This window comes from Thunnus albacares, chromosome 5, assembly GCF_914725855.1.
Source record: "Thunnus albacares chromosome 5, fThuAlb1.1, whole genome shotgun sequence".
In the NCBI taxonomy this organism is placed as follows: Eukaryota; Metazoa; Chordata; class Actinopteri; order Scombriformes; family Scombridae; genus Thunnus; species Thunnus albacares.
This window is the reverse complement of record NC_058110.1, coordinates 24,792,490-24,812,691: the sequence shown is the minus strand read 5'-3', so window position 1 is coordinate 24,812,691 and position 20,202 is coordinate 24,792,490. Positions and strand designations below refer to the sequence as shown.

Here is a 20,202-nt window from a genome sequence, read left to right as displayed (position 1 = left end):
GTCATAAGAGTTTTCAACCTCAACATTTCTATGTTCTGATAATTGTTCTGCTTATTTATTTCAGTAAATTGGTTGCGTCACAGATGAGTTTTGCCAACCTGGTTTTGAATCACAGTGACATCAGCAGCAGTGCATTCCAGCAGCATTAACGGAAGCTGCATTCATATCTTTTACGTAAGACAATACCGCATTGTAAAAACACTTAATTACGAATAAAAGTTACACATTATTTGGAGCATTAAATTATGGATACTTCACATGTAAGCACTGTTTTAAGGTTGTAGCTGCTCCATCTGTGCTACTTGAATATATATTTTATGACATTGGTTCCCAACCTGAGGTTCACGAACCCTCAAAGGGTCACAGGATAAATCTGAGGGGTCATGAGATGATTAAACAGTACTCAAAGGATTAAGCATTGCAAAGGAAAAGGACAAAATCAAGCAGCAGAACCAGAAATATTGTCTTTTTTTATTCTATACATTCCTCTTCCTTGTCAAAACTTGGCACCTACATTACCCACAATGCCACTCGGCCACATGATTCAGGTGCAGGAACTGATGTAGGCTCGAGCTGCTAGCCTTAAGCAGAGATGTGGAGCAGATGGGAGCATGTTATTGATATTCCCTTTTAACAAGTAATGAATTTTCTGACTTTTTCCCTTGTTTTTGTAATATATTGGATAGTTTAACCCTCTCACACCACTAAAACCTTTTCACATTAAACTATCTGAGATGGGAACATCATTCTTTGGTTGAACTGTTTGTGGCTCATGTGTGCAGTAGGCAATCTGTGACAAGAAGTTACAAAAAAAAAAAAAAAAAAAACAGTTTGCTTTTTAAGGGTCTCAACCAGTTTGAATGTAATAATCTTAATTTACAAAGTATGTAGTGACTATACAGCCATCAAAAGGACTTAACAGGGTAAAAATTACAACATTTTCCCCTAAAAAGGAAGTGCAGTAGAAGTATAAAGTAAATATAACTACCTGAAAACTGAATAGTACACAAGTAAATGAACGGCATTGCCTCTTCTGCCCAGCATTGATTTATTTCCCCCATAAGTTACAGAGCAGGTAAGAACACACTCATCACTCATCTCATTAGTCTATGACACACAGTGGAGATGTTTTGACTCCTCACACTAATGATGGAGAAGTCTTGCCTGAGAATATTAAAACTAAATGTCAGCCACAGACCTCGCTGTGACCCAAACCTTCATGACCTGATAGACACCTACACAGTTGAAGGACCAGTGTGTAAGATTTAGTGGCATCTAGTGATGAGATTGCAGATTGCAACCAATGGAATACCACCTCCCTCCTTTTCCCCTGCCTTTCCAAGTGTGTAGGAGAACCTATGGTGGCTGTGAAACTCACAAGAAACGCAAAAGGCCTTCTCTAGAGCCAGTGTTTGATTTGTCCGTTCTAGGTGTGAATTCAGGCGTCACAGCAGCTTGCAGACGAGATACCCAGAAATACAATTGATTAGTTGACCTTTTCCTCTTCCATTTATCTGATGACTCACTCTGCAGCTAATAAAAGTAAATCTCATTCGTTGAAAGTATGTTAACTGAAGTAACATTATAACTGAGGTTGAAGGCTGTTGTGCAAAGGCATCGAGTTCATGTATGTACCGTACAGTATGTGCACACACACACACCAACACACACATATCCTGTCGAAAAAAACAGAGGAGATAACACATGCAGGCCTTTAAAGATACGACATTCTGATAGATATTTGTGACAAGGATGTGTAATACAGTGGTCTTCACAACTGTTGATACATCCATGTGGAGAAAAGCCTGGGATAAATAGCAAAACAAAGACGTGAGGTATTTGAGGTGGAGAGTATAGATGTTCCATGTGATAGATAAGAGCAATACCTCTTTTTGTGCTTCTTTAATTTTGAACACAGTCTTCTGAGTCTGCTGCACTGAAACCGTTCAGAGAGTCCTGCAGGATGCGAAGGGAGAGGAAGTACAGTGTTTTAATAAAAACACCAGAACAGAAGAGGTATGAGGCATTTGTTTTGACTGGCACAAACTGAACATGAGCTAATATTAAAATGTGAGGTAACCAGCCAGGGAAACTGTCTCCCTTCCAAGTTCTTGAAATACAGCAGGTAATTAAAAGGTCATTTCAGGAGCAACAACACAGGCACTCAGAAAAAACTACAAGATCTAGCCCTTCACATCCAAAATGCTTGTGAAGGACGCTTTTGTTTGTTGTAAACAGCCACACGGAGAACAGAATGTCATTGTTTTTTTTTATCAGGGCTCTGATCTGTGGAGTAACCCATAAGAAATTATAGTATTTTATTAACTAAATTAGTTTGGCCATTGATTATCAGTTTTTAAATATTAACTTTACAAACCGACATAAAAAAATACTTACCTGGTTTTTATGGTGGCTGTGAAACTCACAAGAAACACAAAAGGCCTTCTCTAGAGCCAGTGTTTGATTTATCCGTTCTAGGCTACTGTAGAAACATGGCAGGCTCTGTGGAAGACGACCTGCTCCCTATGTAGACATACTTATGAATATTATAACCATGTCTGCCAAGTCCGTTCTGCTGGATGCTGCAAAGTTCTACACACTGCACCTGTAAATGTAAATGTAATGCACTTGTATCATCATCTAAAGGATACAACTACATCAAGTTAAATGTATCTTTTGTTCAATTTTTTTTTCACTAGTAACACAACTAAGAATGACAAACACATTAGTGTACTGTACATGCTTTCTTTGTAAATATCTGTAGCCTAGTTCACTCATTCAAGGATGAATTCAGGCGTCAAAGCAGCTTGCAGATGAGATACCCAGAAATACAATTGATTAGTTGACCTTTTCCTCTTCTATTTATCTGATGACTCACTCTGCAGCGAATAAAAGTAAATCTCATTCGTTAAAAGTATGTTAACTGAAGTAACATTATAACTGAGGTTGAAGGCTGTTGTGCAAAGGCATCGAGTTCATGTATGTACCGTACAGTATGTGCACACACACCAACACACACATATCCTGTCGAAAAAACACTGAAGAGATAACACATGCAGGCCTTTAAAGATACGACATTCTGATAGATATTTGTGACAAGGACGTGTAAATCAATGGTCCTCACAACTGTTGATACATCCATGTGGAGAAAAGCCTGGGATAAATAGCAAAACAAAGACGTGAGATATTTGAGGTGGAGAGTATAGATGTTCCATGTGATAGATAAGAGCAATACCTCTATTTGTGCTTCTTTAATTTTGAACACAGTCTTCTGAGTCTGCTGCACTGAAACCGTTCAGAGAGTCCTGCAGGATGCGAAGGGAGAGGAAGTACAGTGTTTTAATAAAAACACCAGATCAAAAGAGGTATGAGGCGTTTCTTTTGACTGCCACAAACTGAACTTGAGCCAATATTAAAAGGTATTAAAATGTGAGGTAACCAGCCAGGGAAACTGTCTCCCTTCCAAGTTCTTGAAATACAGCAGGTAATTAAAAGGTCATTTCAGGAGCAACAACATAGGCACTCGGAAAAAACTACAAGCTGTAGACCTTCACATCCAAAATGCTTGTGAAGGACGCTTTTGTTTGTTGTAAACAGCCACACGGAAAACAGAATGTCATTGTTTTTTTTTATCAGGGCTCTGATCTGTGGAGTAACCCATAAGAAAATTAAGTATTTTATCAACTAAATTAGTTTGGCCTTTGATTATCAGTTTTTAAAAATTAACTTTACAAACTGACATAAAAAAATACTTACCTGGTTTTTATGGTGGCTGTGAAACTCACAAGAAACGCAAAAGGCCTTCTCTAGAGCCAGTGTTTGATTTATCCATTCTAGGCTACTGTAGAAACATGGCGGGCTCCGTGGAAGACGACCTGCTCCCTATGTAGACATACTTATGAATATTATAACCATGTCTGCCAAGTCCGTTCTGCTAGATGCCGCAAAGTTCTACACACTGCACCTGTAAATGTAAATGTAATGCACTTGTATCATTATCTTAAGCATATAACTACATCAAGTTAAATGTGTCTTTTGTTCAATTTTTTTTTCACTAGTAACACAACTAAGAATGACAAACACATTAGCGTACTGTACCTGCTTTCTTTGTAAATATCTGTAGCCTAGTTCACTCATTCAAGGATGAATTCAGGCGTCAAAGCAGCTTGCAGATGAGATACCCAGAAATACAACTGATTAGTTGACCTTTTCCTCTTCCATTTATCTGATGACTCACTCTGCAGCGAATAAAAGTAAATCTCATTCGTTAAAAGTATGTTAAATAATTTTAAACATTCAGTGAGCAGAGTGATTTTTCTCCTAATTTTAGAACTTTGTAAACTATAGCGGTTAGATTATGAATAACTGCAGCATCTTATCAATATTTCAAGCAGAATGGACATAGCAATGAAAAACCAGTGACTGTGATTTGTCTCCTCCACTTTGACAAAAATGAAATATTACATGCTTGTGATGTCAGATAACTTATATCTTGTGACAATTTAATTTAACATCACTTTCTACCATAAAGAACTCATTCACAGATCTAGTTTTGGCATTTGACAAGGTGTGAAATATAGTCTGAGAATTCATTGAGTTTGACTTTGAGTGATGTTAGCGTGTCTGGCTCTTCAGGAACACAAGAGTTTAACAGGCAGTAAGGCAACTCCCAAATGATCTCAATGTCTTTGGCTGCAATTCTTCACCAAACTCAAGACTTTTATAAGGTCACAATAATCGTAAACACTCTGTAAAAGAGATTAAAATTAACTTTATTTGTTGAAACATGTACAGCATGGTGTGCAATTACAGTAAAGCTTTTTTTAAGACATCCAAATGTATTGTCATTCCTTCTATTCAGGTGAAACATACTTTTGCATATCTCTTAAATACTTTTGATACTATTGTCACAGCTGTGTAGTCCTTTCAGTAAAAGGCACTTTTCCAAATGATGCTATCCCTGGTATTAAAATAAAAGTCATCTCAGTAGATATCCATATGGATATTGTGAAGGTAGTAGTTAACACACAGTATCTTTGTTGCATCAGAAGTGCAGAAAGTGATTTGCTCCTCCTGATGAAGAAACTAAAGAGCATTAAACTTAATAAAAAAAATATAAAATGCTGTTGAGCACTTTGCATTTTTTAATATTAGCTTCAATTTTGCAGAGTTCATATGTGATCAGCTTTAAGTAGAATGCAAAATATATTAAAAATGTTATTTGAGTAGAAGGCAAAATATACAAATAGTCATCCTTAAAGGGAAGACTGGAATAATTGTCACAGAGGAAAATCACAGAGACACAGTAGCTACTGCAGCTTTTAGACAAAACATTTCCTGATTTGGTAAAACTTTACTTTAACACCTCCCTTATTTGGCATTTATAAGCAGTATATAAGCATAAAAAGGTTTATAACACACTATAATGTAGTTGTAAGCAGATATAAGGACAGACATAAGCGTTTATTAATGTAAACCTCTCCTATGAACACGTATTTTATATATTACTACAACTGTGTTTTACTGTATTCATGTCATTTATTATCTGTTTGTACATCAGCCTTTACCTATGGGTGGAGATACATCTACTAACAACTACATTATAGTGTGTTATAATCTTGAGCCGCAACGATTAGCTGATTAATCAATTAGTAGATCAACAGAAAATTAATCGGCAACTATGATATGATAATTGAATAATCATTTTAGTCTTTTTCTTAAAGCAAAAATATCAAACATTTGCTGGTTCCAGCTCCTCAGATGTGAGAATTTTATTGTTTTCTTTGTCATACATGATAGTAAATTGAATATCTTTGTGTTTTGAACTGTTCGTCAACTTGGGCTGTGGGAAATTATAAAGCCATTTTTCAATATTTACTGACATTTTGTTGACATAACGGATTACTTGATGGATTGGATTAATCAATATTAAATGTTTATATATTACTTATAAATAATAAAAGGGGTGTGGGAGTGGTTAAAGCAAAGTGCTACCCATTACTTTTTACAGCTTATATCTGCTGACTACAAACTAGATTGCAATTTAATATGCTTAAATTACATTTCAAGATAATATTATTATATCATCTTGTCTGACCACCGGAGGAAAGATGCACATTAGTGGGGAATGTTTAAATAGTTAACTTAAAGAAACAATCTGAGGACAAACTAAGGCTTCTTTTAAGAGAGGCACTCCCTCATGCTAAAACTGAAGGCAACAGCTTCTACTGAGGTATACAATCATAAAATACACAATTCACAATCAACATTTTCTAAATCTAATACAGCATCTGACTGTTAGTCTACAGTATGAGGAGTGTGCTTGGATCTAATGGATGGATTTTCAGAATCTCTTTACTACAAATGTTGACATCATTATAACTGAGGTTGAAGGCTGTTGTGCAAAGGCATCGAGTTCATGTATGTACTGTACAGTATGTGCACACACACACACACACACCAACACACATATATCCTGTCGAAAAAACACTCAAGAGATAACACATGCAGGCCTTTAAAGATACGACATTCTGGTAGATATTTGTGAGAAGGATGTGTAATACAGTGCTTATGAATAATGGCTGAAGCATGTTAGGATTTTACACAGCTGGTCCTCACAACTGTTGATACATCCATGTGGAGAAAAGCCTGGGATAAATAGCAAAAGAAAGACGTGAGATATTTGAGGTGGAGAGTATAGATGTTCCATGTGATAGATAAGAGCAATACCTCTTTTTGTGCTTCTTTAATTTTGAACACAGTCTTCTGAGTCTGCTGCACTGAAACCGTTCAGAGAGTCCTGCAGGATGCGAAGGGAGAGGAAGTACAGTGTTTTAATAAAAACACCAGACCAAAAGAGGTATGAGGTGTTTCTTTTGACTGCCACAAACTGAACTTGAGCCAATATTAAAATGTGAGGTAACCAGCCAGGGAAACTGTCTGCCCCTTCCAAGTTCTTGAAATACAGCAGGTAATTAAAAAGGTCATTTCAGGAGCAACAACATAGGCACTCGGAAAAAACTACAAGATCTAGCCCTTCACATCCAAAATGCTTGTGAAGGACGCTTTTGTTTGTTGTAAACAGCCACACGGAGAACAGAATGTCATTGTTTTTTGTATCAGGGCTCTGATCTGTGGAGTAACCCATAAGAAAATTAAGTGTTTTATTAACTAAATTAGTTTGGCCTTTGATTATCAGTTTTTAAATATTAACTTTACAAACCGACTTAAAAAATACTTACCTGGTTTTGTTGCAACTCTGCCCCCTCAGATGCCTCAGAGAACTGCATGCTGGGTAAAGTGGGGGCCTGTGACATGCAGGCTTGTGGAGGGTTGCCCATGCTGTAAAGACGACGGCGCTTAGTCTGGTCTTGGCTGGACAGCGGAGTGAAGCTGTTCCTTCGGAGGAAAGCTGGTGGAACATCAGCTGTTTGGACTTTATTCTGGTCAGTGACGAAGAAGACAGACAAGGTGGAGGACTGATTAACACGTGTTTTTTATGTCATATTAATCACTGTGTCCTGCATAAGTGACTGTGAGAAGGCAAAGAGAGAGAAGCAGCTTCTGAGACAAACAGACATATAAAAAGTTATTGTTGTGGCTGATGTCAGCAGACAGGATATTTCACACCCCATTTAACAAGAAGTTTCTCAGTGTCTCCGAATGTGGTTCTGGACTGACACCCACTCTGTCTGGGACTCAAGGTTCAGATTCTTGGCACTAATCAACAAAAAAAACAGTAAAACCAGGGAACAGATATGGAGCTGGCTGATTAGGAAATGAAGACAAAAAGGCACTGTACTGTATGCGTCATGGGATTCCCCGATAAAATGAGTTTGATTTTGTGTGGACTTATAAGTTTGTTCACAAAGTTAAAGCCACTATAATCAAAATTTTTAAATCCACAATGGATCAAATGACTACATATAATGTCAAAGGCACTGTTCGTAGAAGTGAACCCACAGATTTTCCCCTGACTCTGCAGTTTACCTAAGAAATACGGAGCGTTTCACTGTCTTTCAGTTGATTATTTTTGTTCTACGCACCACAAGTTTACTCTTTTAGTTCACTCTCACCACTTTCATCAACACTGTTTCCAGATGCTGGGAGCTATTTTCAGTCCACTGCGAGCTACCTGCCCAGCACCAAAACAAAGTCCCATTGAATAAACTTAAAGGTACCCTGTAGAGTTTCTGACCTCTAGTAGCGCCATGGAGCAGTTTTTTTATTAGCGGGTCCCCATTTTGTTTGTCACGTGTATGCACATGAGGATGCACAGTCCAGCCAATGGTTTTACACTATTCCATTGATCTACAGGTGACTGTAATGCACAAAGAAATGCATAAATGTGCTGGCAAAGGCAGAGATGGATAACTGTGGAAGTGGAAATCAGGCTCTTCCACGTAAATCCAGTTTGATAGTGATACTTGGTGCATACACAGATTTTTAGTTATCAAGTTTCATGCATCTAGCTCCAGGACTTTTGAGAGAAAACTGGATATCTGGCTCCTGAAAGTGGAAAAAGCAGTGTGTAATTTTGGAGGAGGAGTTTGTCTGTAAGGGTTTAAGTGATCTTTCAGGCTGCACTATCTTGGAACAGGGTGGACAGTAGCAACATCAGAGAAAACTGACATGTTTATAACACAATACAGCATAATAAAAAGGTCACAAACTTACTAAGGGTCTGTCCCTGTGAGTGTTGACAGCCTCCACCTTCAGGTCAAACATGTCCACTTTGCAACCTAGAAAAGAGAGATGGAGGGGAGAAAGATGTCATAACCCGACAAAGGAAAACTGAGTTAAGTTTAGTTGATTCATGAACAGTGTAGTGACTTACCATAAGCCACAGGGGTGAGTTTCAGGACAGTGTGCAGGGGACACTTCAAGTAGGGTAGATCATCTGTGCCAACAAACATAAAAATATTTGAGACTTTCTGTGCTGTGGTTATCAAGTCATGTTTTTGTTTCCTTGCTAACGTGACTGGATTTTTTTCTCTCATGTTTGGAATGGCACACCTCTCAGCGCAGACAGCTTACACTATGCTTTATGAGGGAGAATACATGATGCTGTATTAAGACCAAAACATGTCCCAAGAGGGGGTGCAGTGGAAAAAAATGACATTCAGAGCTGCACCCACCCCTGTTTGGTTTCTACAGCCATCCAACTGTGGTTTTGCCTTCAACAGAAGCTGCAGCAGAGACCACTTCCTCTGCTGACTGACGAATCCCTCCCTCTGCCCACACCTAATTATGGCTTTGATTTTTAGCAACATTTTCCACTATAACCACCCAGTTGTTATTCAGGATTTTATTTTCTATTTCACGCCCATTTCCATATGTATAAATATATGACAAATTTGTTTTGTCTTTAAAATCATACATGCAAACACAATTTTTTCATATAAAGGTTCAGCTGAAAAGCCTGAGTCCACTACCAAGAATTCTTCTGTTTCATCATTTTTCAACAATTAACACAAACAAAGGCTATATTGACAAGATTATATAGTTCCTCACCATACCAAAAAAATGTGTGGTGATTGTATTAGAATATATTTTCCCTTTTTAAATGTTGTAGAAAAAAAATCTGCGAGTATCAACACTTACAACTCATGGAAGAGGCTTCATCAGTTCTACAAACTGAATGACTGAATCGTCATAAAAATATTTCTATATATGATTTCAGACATTGTCCTGCTTAAAAATAAATCCTCTTCCACATAACTTTAAGCCACAGTGGAGTCTGAACCTTAAAGTGGCACTTCTTTTTTAGTAGTGTGTTTTTTTGATAGTTTGCATAGATGATCTGGTCTAAGTCAGGACTGTAAAGTTCATCATTTGTTTTATCTGTGAACAAACCCTTTGTAGTCATCAAAGCCCTAGCTGCTATAACTAGCGACATTGCTAAACCGTGTTACATGGATAACTGAGGAAAAATTCAAAAGTGTCCGTCCAATAAAATTTTTATGAGCTATAATCCAGTGTGCAGACACTCTACTTTTTTTCCTTCCTTGAACTAGTTGTCCTGAACCTGACCTAAATATAGTATCACTCAACTATCTCTTTGCACGGATAATTAAAGCCAGAGTATGTTGACCATGGTGTTGACTTTGAAAATTCACGATTTTGGCGCCTCCCAGTGGTAGCATCAAAAAAAGACAGACAGCTATACATTTTCTCAACTTAAATAATTGGTTTCTAACCCACCACTATCAAATTTAGCTTCCAATTCTACTCTGTCACATAATGTTCACCCTGTTAACTGCAAGTGCACCTGTACATCTCTACTGTAATTAAAACCGTATTATTCTGAGAGGGTGTTTGCAGTGGCTGGAGGCTTAGAGTTAAGTAACAACTAGTGGACAGACACAACAACCACCGGTCTCACCTAAACCTAATCCTGTTATTTGAGTTAAAAACAGTTCAGAACAAGGTTGGATGACTCATGTAAAATACCAAATCACAACCAAGCAGTTGAACTTACATGGAAACACTTAAGTTTGTGTGACTATTTTGCAATCACGCCTAGATTAATTAAGATATCCACATTGTATGAGACTTGTGCGGTTGTGCTGTGCTTTGACAGTTTGCAGGAATTTAATCAAATCAGAAACTCGAAGTCTTCCTGTGTGCTCTCATTTTAGTTAATTTTCAAAAAAATAGCAACACCTCCCTTCACTAAGATGCAGCTCTCATTTCTTTGCCCTGCTACTCACACCATGTCATACCCACAGAGCATGCAATAACAGATGAATTAGAAAAGCATATTTCAAGGTCACAAAAATGTCTAAATGTGCTGCATATGACATTCTCCAAAGACCAAAACAATAGAGCCCTTACACTTGTTTAATCTGTCTGCTAACAGGAGTGGAGTAGCTTATGTCTAGCTTGCTTTTTATCATAAATAAAGATGCTTTTCTGTCTCATTTGTTGTTAGCGTGATATATTGGGCTTCAGGTGGTAGTGTGTCTTCAACTGCCTGCTCAGAAACATTTAGTTTAGCTGCAATTTGACACCGATTTCCAGCATTCAGGGGAACAATAAGGCCTCAAATTACTTCACTTAAGCTCTTTTGACATTGTTAAAGAAGTGTCTCTTGTGTAAAATAACCATATGAGTTTTAGATAAACGATAGAAACAAAACATTGGCGGTAGATTCAGACTTTTGGGACCCAACAGTGTACCATAAATAAGTCTTTATAATGTAAGTCATAGGGTGCGTCTGTTTCTGTTGACAGACTCTTCCTGACTTTAACTTTATCCATAATAACAGTTAAACACATTTATGTTTTACATCATTTATCGTCATTTCCATTCAGTCACATGTGAGGCTGAAAATTCCTGAGTGTCGGGTTTGATGTGAGTCATATCATTTCCATTTGCCCTGAAACATTTAGCCAAATACATATTTTCCAGTGTTAAGAAGACACCCTGATCATATTCTGGGTAATTAAATGATGAATTCACTATCAGGGTTATCAAAAAATACAGATGGAAATGATCAATAAATAGTATAAACGCATTCTGCAAGTAGAAATGGTTTCTACAGCTGTTAAAGCCGACTGACAGCTGATCCAGCTGTGATCAGCTGTTGCCGTCATCAGAAACGGACGTCACTTCACATGACGCTGAGACGAGGAAATGTGTTTTAAGACAAATGATAACAAATTTCCTCGTTTCCTCTCTCCTTGCATTCACAGTGGGAGGGACTAAGACGCAAGGAAAAGACGCAAGTGAGGGAAACGTGGATGCAATTTAAGAGACTTGGGATGCACGCATAGTTTTGGCATGTATCATGTTTCTGTTCATGCATTTAACCTGCGCTCTTGTCCAGGAAATAGGCGAGCAGGCAGCGCATGACGGCCTGATGACAGATGACCAGCACATTGCCCTGTCGCTCAAGCTCCATGATTACTGGCTCCAGCCGCTGAACCAGGTCCTGGTAGGACTAGAGAGAGAAGAAAGGTATATATCAAGTTAAATGCTAGAGCTGGGTTTGGGTCAGGTTCATTCAGCTGTCATCAAGAGGAAAGTCTTTTGGTATCCAGTTTTTTGTTTTTTTTTTAAATATATATATATATATATATATACACACACACATCTTATAAAAGATATGATGGTGAACAATGCAAAACAGACCCTAAACTGTTAGTTACACATATCCTTTTACCTCTCCTCCAGGGTAACGGTAGTGATACTTGTCCTGGTCCCTCATCGCAAACTCCTCTGGGTATGTCTCCTCAATCATTTTATAGGTCATCTCTTCACACACTCCCTGAAACACAAACCGATAAAACTTTCAAACACTTATGATGGCCTCTCACTCTGTGTCTGTCACTTAAATGAGACAACAAAGGACATACAGCATCTATTTCATTAAGGATCTTCCACTGCTCGTAAGGAACTCCCAGTTCCTCTGCTGTCTGAATGGTGCGTCTCAGCTGGCTGGTCCAAACTTTCAGGTCTGACAGACGATGCTCTTCCACAAAACCCTTCAGTGCTTCTGCAAACTGACAAAGAGCACAGAAAGAGACTTTTATGTTTTATTAACAACATGACAACTAAACACAGAACAGAAATTTCACAGTGTCAAGTAATTCTTCTCATAATGGCCTCAATATGATTATTTGTAGCTGCAGGATTCTATTGAAGCCATCTAGGATACATGCAACTGCAATGTACAACCTGAACTTTGAGTTTAGAAACATAAGAGTGAGATCATTTGCTAAAGCACCTGTTTCCCTCTGTCTGACAGTTCAGAATCTCCCCCGATGCGTCCCTCTTCGTTGTGATGGCTCTCTCCGTGCCGACAGAGGTAGATGGAATGGGAGTGAACGTGGATGTTCATGAGGTAGTAGACTATTTTACTCTGGATGTAGTCCTGCACCCTGTTGACCAAGAAACGACGGCCAACATTGATAACCTGGATGAAGGAAAGGTTCCTGCAGGAACGAATAGAGGACAACAGAAAGTGAGTCAATCATACATACATACATAACTGAAGCAGTTCAAAAAATACACAAGATAGGGAAAGAATATCTTTTCCTTTTGATGTAGTCTAAATATTGATATTTCATCTAACAAGTCAGGAAATTCTGTGTCAGCAGATCACTAACAGTAACAAGCTTCAAGGAGATCAAAAACTATTCTTCCTCTCTACAAACAAAGAAAACAAAAAAAACTTTGAATCACTGGTTTTCCTGGAACCCAACAGGATCTACATTTCTGGCAACAAGACTAATTATTACTACTTTTGGATTTACCGTTTATCTGCTCCACACATCTTAACTCAGTTAAAAGCAGACAATAAGTATCTATATTACAAATACGCTCCTGTTTCCACCTGCTGGACAATTTCTGCAAGTACATGTTCTTGACAAACAATGTCAAACAACAAGTAAAGCACTCTTATTTTAACAGTTAGGCCTGAATGAGTTTTGACTTGATTGGGTTAGTGATGAGAGGTATTAAATAATGTCAAGACAGAAAAAAAAATATATGAAGAAATGCAACAAATATTGTCTGTAACAAAATAACTTCTTACTTGTCATGTTCGTCCGGATCTAAAGGCTGGTATGTGACTTTATAACATTCAATCCTCTTCAGAAAATCCTCCATGACACATTCTCTATCCCTCTCTGGATAATCTGGGCTGGACACCTTCACATCCTTTGAGAAAGAGACATTTGTAGAGATGATTCACTACAACTTCTACCAGTTCAGGAGTGCTCATAATTACATTTTAAAAGCATAAATGCATTATTTACCAGGATATTTGCAGCGATGACATCTGGATCGTCACATACTGATTCTACAAAAAACACCTAACAAAAAAAAAAAAGACATCAACTTTGAAAATTTAATCATTCATGTAAAAATATCAATTCAATCAGCAGTGTAATTCTGACCTTGTATGAATTGTGCTTTGCGAAATTGAGGATGAGCTCCCTCCTCTCCCTGGTGGTGTTAGTGGCATCAAAAACCTGACAGACAACAGGAGATATTCAGGCCAAATCAAATTATACTTATATTGATATTTATTAGCAGACAAGTGTTCAGTTTTTTTGTGTCCTTACAGCAATCTGGCCTCCTTCCTCATTGAGATAGGCTTTGACATCCTGCAGTGCCACCAGAGCACACTGTCTGTGGGAATCAAAATCGTTATCTATCTGAATGCATCTTCAACACATCCTGTGCTGAAGCAATTGTAGCCCTCATTTGCTAAACAAAGAACATGCAGTAAAAAGAGGCTTTTGCTCAGCCAGCCTTTATGAAAAGCAGTCAAGCAACATTGAGATCCAGCAGCGTGCTTTGTAAATGTCACTTTGTTTTTATTCGAGATTAATACAAAGAGTAACTCTCTCACTCACTTCCTAATTTTCATGGCTTCTTCATTGTCGTGCCTGAAAAAGTCGTAGGACTTGTACGACTTCACCGCTTCTCTCCTATAAACTCCCAGGTTAAATACTGCAAGAGAACCAAGGTAGAGAGAGGGTCAGAGCGAGACATGCAAAGGCAGTGAAAAGGATTACTGTATGTTCTCTGTCGAGGCGGTGACCTTCATCTCAACTGCGTCTGCCAAACCAGTTCAGCATTCCACTGAGGTGACGATATAAGCATACGTCTACAAACAGACCCATGCGATAGGGGTATTGACATAAATACAATTAGCAATTGCGCCACCTTTGCCTTAAGTGCAAGATTTTCACTAAAGCAGTATCTTTGAATATCACAGTATTCATAAAAGAGGAATGTATCATGGCGCCACCTTGATTTGAAGTGGATAAACTGGCCTGTCGCTTCACGAAAAATACTTCCTTTCTAGATAGTTCTGCTATTTCACAATGCTCACATAGTGAATTTCCTGTTGACATTTTGAGATGTTAGAATGTGCTTGACACTCAAACGTGTGTTGCATCTGTACTGACCCTTAGTTGGCACTCCAATCCAGTTGAGGTAGCGTGTTAGCTTCTTTGACATGTACGTTTTCCCCCTAGCGGGCAACCCGATCATCACTATCACAGTTGGAGAATTGGTCATGTAGGAGGCCCAAGCTGCAGTTTGCACACACAACATCCAGGAAAACACACACACACACACACACACACACACACACACCCAGAGATTTTAATCATTACACATGCAAGGACAATTTATGATCTACACATCCTCAACAAACTGTTTTACTTTCATTTATACTTTAAACCGGCCCCAAATGTTAAAACCTGACTCTAAAATGTCCCACTTGTAATATAGGGGCAGACATGCACACACTGTATACACATGCAGTATACACTGACAGCAAGGAGTGGGAGGATTGTGAAATAATCCAATGTCAGCCCTGAAAGTGTCCATTTACCAGCCGGTCAATGTTTAGTTTAACATTTCCATCACACCATCATCTGGTATGCTGGTTAATGTTTCTCAAAGTCCTGCTGTTTAACAACCCAGTCAGTGGGAACATGAAACAGAAAATATTCAAACTGATTTCTTTTTTCCCCTTCCTTCTCTTTCAGGGTCCTCTAAAGGCCATCCTCAGCTCAGGGAACACAAATCTGTCAAAACAAAGACCTGGCGAGACCAGACTTGACTGGAGATTCTACCAGCAGATGTCTGAAACTTCCAGAGCCAGCAGGCAGGAATAGTTTTGTGTTCGAGGCAGATTTGACGGGAATCATTTTAGATCGATCCAACATTCCTGAAAATATTCCTCAACGTGGGCTTGTGAAGTACAAATTTTTGAGTTGAGCTCTGTGACATTTCTACTGGCTGACTCTGAATGGCTGACCTTGCTGATTACAGTGTTACAATCCTCCAAAGGTATACATACAAATGATGACGGAGGGTGCGCCACAGTTAACATTTAACAATCAGTGCCCGCTGAAACCTTATCAGCTTTCCAACAGAGTAGGAAATGTGATTCAAAGAGCATAATGTGACTGCATTATATTAAATAATGTAATAGTTAAGATTCAGTAATTCATACAGAACAGGTAAATTCCTCAGTAAGTTAAGATTTCACCATCAGGGCAGAGCTGCCACACAGAGGACAAACAAACCACTTACAGCACTTCTTCTCATTGGCTCTGAAGTCCGTCCTTTTGGCCTCTGCGGAGCCGTCTGAAGCAGCCGCAGGTCTCTGCTGTCTGGCAGCCATGGCGGGTCTGCTCTGCGTCCTGCTGTCCTGTCACAGCTGGTCTGGGGACAACAAGCTCAATTCACTGGCAAGACGAGGTCAGCATCTCTGTGTAGAGGACAGAACGACGTCTGATGATACAGCAGATCGGATAGAGGTCAGACGTCTCTGATGTTCAGATCTAATGTGAAGTGATAATACTGTAAGATGTTTTATGATGCGGAAGACGGAACAGAGCAGAAATCCTCGGTGGACACTGGTGGAGACAATTACCACAGGAAATACAAGTATCTGAATAATCTCTGGGCTCACATCAGTGCTGACATAATTAGCCAATTATTCAATTAGTTGTTCTACAGAAAATACCAGCATACCACTCAATTCCAATTATGATAAGCTGGTGGTGTTTTATATCAGAACTTTTGCTGGTGAATGTCTTGCTTTACTCAGTTTCATGTAATTAAAAATTAAGACTTTTGGTTTATTGGTTCTTGGCCCCTTTGAGACTTTCCTGAAGGCTTAACTTGTAGGAATTTGACAAAGTTGTTTGACATTTTTGGTCCTTAGTTGAAAATAATTAATACATAAATGAAAATGATTGTAGCCCCTTAACTCATCACTGATTTTCCAAAGATACCCTCCAGCCCTGCACAGGACTATTAATGATTGATGCTTGGTTTAGGGTGCAGGTCACAAATCCTAAGTTAATTAACTGAACCAATGGTTACGAATCAGGTCAGCGTTTCTGCCATTATCACATGAAAATCTAACGCCTGCAGGACATGTTTCAATAGCAGTCAAAGAGCAGAAGTTGTATCAGTGAGTCATCCTGTCACCACATACAGTACAGCTGCGGCTGGTACAGTAATACGTAACGTTAGGTTTTACACTCCTGGCCTGCAAACTTCATCACTTCAGCTTGCACGAGAGGAAGTGTCGTTTGAAAATAAAAATAAATAAACAAGCAAAACAAGCAATGCAGGGATGAAACCCCCACGTTTATAAACTTACCAAAACGACAGCAGGTGCTGGTCGATATTCGTTTTTTTCTTTGTTTTTCCTTTGTTACTGTGCTGCTATCAACTCACTCGGCTTTCAACGCCGGCTGAGGCCAATACTTTTTTTTTTCTAGGACGGTGAAGTTACCACCCGCGCTACTCTACCTCTGATTGGCTAGTACTCGTTGTCTTCGGTGGTTGGGTTGGTTAGATTAAGGTATGAGGAGCGAGATTGGTTAGAATTGGGTTAAGAATGTCACAATGAGCCAATCAGAGGCAGAGTAGGGCGGGACATGACTTCGCCATGCTAGAAAAAAAAAACCCCGCCGGAGGCACCTTCTTCTTCTCGGATGTTTTAGCTCCTCCTCCCCGGTGTCTGCTGTGGCAGGAAATTCAACACCGCCTTCCGGTCGTGTTTTCCAAAACACAACATTTTAGATGCAGCATGAATACTTTAGAACTATTTTTAATAACACAGCAATGAATTAAACATCAAATATACCCCACAGAATATAATCAAGCTGCTGTAGCTGGTGGAGGTGGAGCTAATTTCAACTACTTTATATACAGTTAGCTAGTTTAGTCCAGTGGTTCCCAACTAAGGGGTCGGGCCCTTCCAAAGGGTCACCAGATAAATCTGAGGGGTCGTGAGATAATTAATGGGAGAGGAAAGAAGAAAAAACAAAGTTCTGATACACAAATCTGTTTTCAGTTTTTGGAGTTTTTTCTCTAATCTTTGATTTTTGGTGAAATATTGGATCCTTTGAACATCTATTGAAATGAAGCCATGTGAGAAGTTTAGAGGGAAAAATCACTATTTGGTGGAGCTGTTAACAACTCATTGACATCTGAAATGTGACTCCGACTACACACTGCTTTTTGCAAGATGTTAAAAGCCAAAAAGGTTGGAAACCACTGGTTTCATCTTTAACAATGTGTTATATTTTAAAAGCTTGTTATATTATCCATTGTGTCAAATCTTCATCTGATAAGTGACTAAAGCTGTTAAATAAATGTAGTGGAGTAGAAAGTGCAGTCTTTCCATCAGAGATTTAGTGGAGGAGCAGTATAAAGTAGCATAACCGGAACCACAACATTTAATTTATGTACAGTACTGGAGTAAATGTACTTACAATGTGCAACTGATTAACTACAATATAGTTGTAAGAAAATATAAGGACAGTTTAAGTGTTTATTAATGTATTGGTTAACTTTAAACCCCTAGCATCCATAAACACATAACAGATACTTGATAAAATGACTGTCACTAAAACATTTATAAACAGTTTTAAGCCTGTCTTTGTATGATTAGGAGGGTTAAAGTGTTTTAAGTCTGCAATATTTGTATAACAGAAAAACCTCTACCACTGATCAACTTAGATAAAAAAAAAAAAAACTACAGCTGAATTTCATTGTTTAAGGAGAAATCTGTGACCGAAATAGCCCAAAAACCAAAATTCAGATATGGATTATTACTCAAAATCAGCTCTAACTTTTTAATTATGTGTATATGCTGTGAATATACTGGAATGTATTCCCTGAAACTGGCTGATTTAATCAGATTTAGTGTTGCATTTTAAAAGAAATGATATCATTGTGTTTTGAAGGTTGTCCTGTGGTTATTTTCATCTGTCTTGAAGCATGTGCTCACAATTCTTTGCTGCTCATTCATCATGAAGCCTGTGGGAGGCGCTATGATCAGTAGCTATATCAAAGAGATGCTCCTGACATCAGCCATGTTCATTAAAGGAGAATGCCACTAAATTTAGGGAGTTTATGTAAGCCATATGATACTGAAGACAGTGTTTTGAAATATTATCAGGTGCAGAAAGGGAGTGATCACTTCCACATCGTGGGACAGGATGGTCTCCATATGTTCCAATACCTAAAATGTAAATTTAACCTCTCTTGTTTCTCTAGCCTGTTTTATTATGCCCTGCATTGTGGATTATGCATTTGCTCACATAGCAAGCTGCTAAAGGAGTAGCCAAATGTCAAATCTTTTCTGAAATCAAACTACTTAAGTCTCTCAGTTGCTCCTTTTGTCCTTAAGGTAAGAAAGAGTTAGATACAGTTTATACGATAATGTCACAACGTCATGGTCTTACAAAAAATCAGAATCAGAAAATGCTCCTACCACAAATGACAGCAAGAAGATGGAAAACGGCACATATTGTCCTGGAGTGAATGGCTGCTTTCATCTTTGGGTCCAGTGTGTCTCAAACAATCAGCAGCAAGAATACATGGTGCTAAAAACTACACCAGTAAGGGTCCTTCCAGAAGAAGAGATATGGGTGAGGGTGGAGAGGATGTGCAAGGATGGAGAGGATAGGTGTTTGAGAGGTTTTTAATGTTTTAAGTAAATAAAACAATGACATATGGGTGTAATGTGCAGGTGTCCACATACCTGCACATTACACCCATATGTCATTGTTAAACATCTCATTCCAAAGCCATGGACATTAATATGCTGCTACAACAGCCCTGCACTCGTCCGGGAAGGCTTTCCATCTTTTGGAACCTTGCTGCGAGAATTTCCTCCCATTCAGCCACAAGTGATGTTGGGCAATAAAGCCTGGCCCGCACTCAGAGTTACAAATAATCTCAGCAGTGTCTGGGGATTGAGGTCATGGCTCTGTGTAGGCCACTCAAGTTGTTCCACACCAAACTCAGTAAACCATTTCTTAATGGACCTTGTTTTTTTTTTTTTTTGCACGGGAGCATTGCCAGTTCAAAACAGGAAAGAGAAAACTACTGCCACAAAAATATGTAGCAATATGTAGAATTCCTTTATGTGGAACTAATGGACTTGTAGCTCAAACCATGACCGACGTTTTGAGACCAAAAGCACAGCGTTGACACCATATTGGTCATATAGTGCATGTCTTGTATTGTAATCGCTGTTATTTCTAGGAAGAGTATTATTTGTATGACCACGTACTAAGGTGGACCAAAAGGAAGTGTTTTGCTGACCCTTGTTTTATTTTAAGTTATAAAACAATAAAAACAACTCAGCACAAAAAAAAAAAGAAACAAAAGTTGCTTTGGGATCACAAAGAGAGGATTTCTGGA

The 20,202-nt window shown here is 38.6% G+C and overlaps 1 protein-coding gene across 5 annotated transcripts; it reads right to left on the bottom strand.

The window, feature by feature from the left end:
• Window positions 1-4,219: 4,219 nt before the first annotated feature.
• On the bottom strand, window positions 4,220-17,266 carry LOC122981897 (6-phosphofructo-2-kinase/fructose-2,6-bisphosphatase 2-like). Of its 5 annotated transcripts, none has more exons than XM_044350722.1 (17): window positions 17,144-17,266; window positions 16,063-16,240; window positions 14,925-15,050; window positions 14,367-14,463; window positions 14,073-14,139; window positions 13,905-13,979; window positions 13,764-13,820; window positions 13,541-13,665; window positions 12,731-12,938; window positions 12,360-12,506; window positions 12,167-12,271; window positions 11,815-11,944; window positions 8,837-8,899; window positions 8,677-8,741; window positions 7,242-7,442; window positions 6,730-6,799; window positions 4,220-4,238 (listed from the first exon to the last, which is right to left on the bottom strand). In XM_044350722.1, exons 2-16 carry the CDS (start codon window positions 16,151-16,153, stop codon window positions 6,746-6,748), a joined length of 1,611 nt encoding a protein of 536 aa, XP_044206657.1. In that variant the 5' UTR covers window positions 16,154-16,240; window positions 17,144-17,266; the 3' UTR covers window positions 4,220-4,238; window positions 6,730-6,745. The 5 variants fall into 5 exon arrangements, with proteins under 5 accessions (XP_044206657.1, XP_044206655.1, XP_044206656.1 ...); XM_044350720.1 differs by lacking the exon at window positions 4,220-4,238 and adding an exon at window positions 5,881-6,648; XM_044350721.1 differs by lacking the exon at window positions 4,220-4,238 and having other exon boundaries at window positions 5,881-6,799; window positions 16,063-16,313.
• Between the last annotated feature and the right edge of the window lie 2,936 nt (window positions 17,267-20,202).

Excerpts from the sequence above, each read along its gene's own strand:
- LOC122981897 (XM_044350722.1), bottom strand. The coding sequence starts at position 16,153 with ATGGCTGCCAGACAGCAGAGACCTGCGGCTGCTTCAGACGGCTCCGCA. Across the intron at positions 14,140-14,366 it reads GAAGCCATGAAAATTAGGAA|ACAGTGTGCTCTGGTGGCAC; the intron begins GTGAGTGAGAGA and ends TGATTCCCACAG. Across the intron at positions 11,945-12,166 it reads ACCGTTACCCTGGAGGAGAG|TCCTACCAGGACCTGGTTCA; the intron begins GTAAAAGGATAT and ends TTCTCTCTCTAG.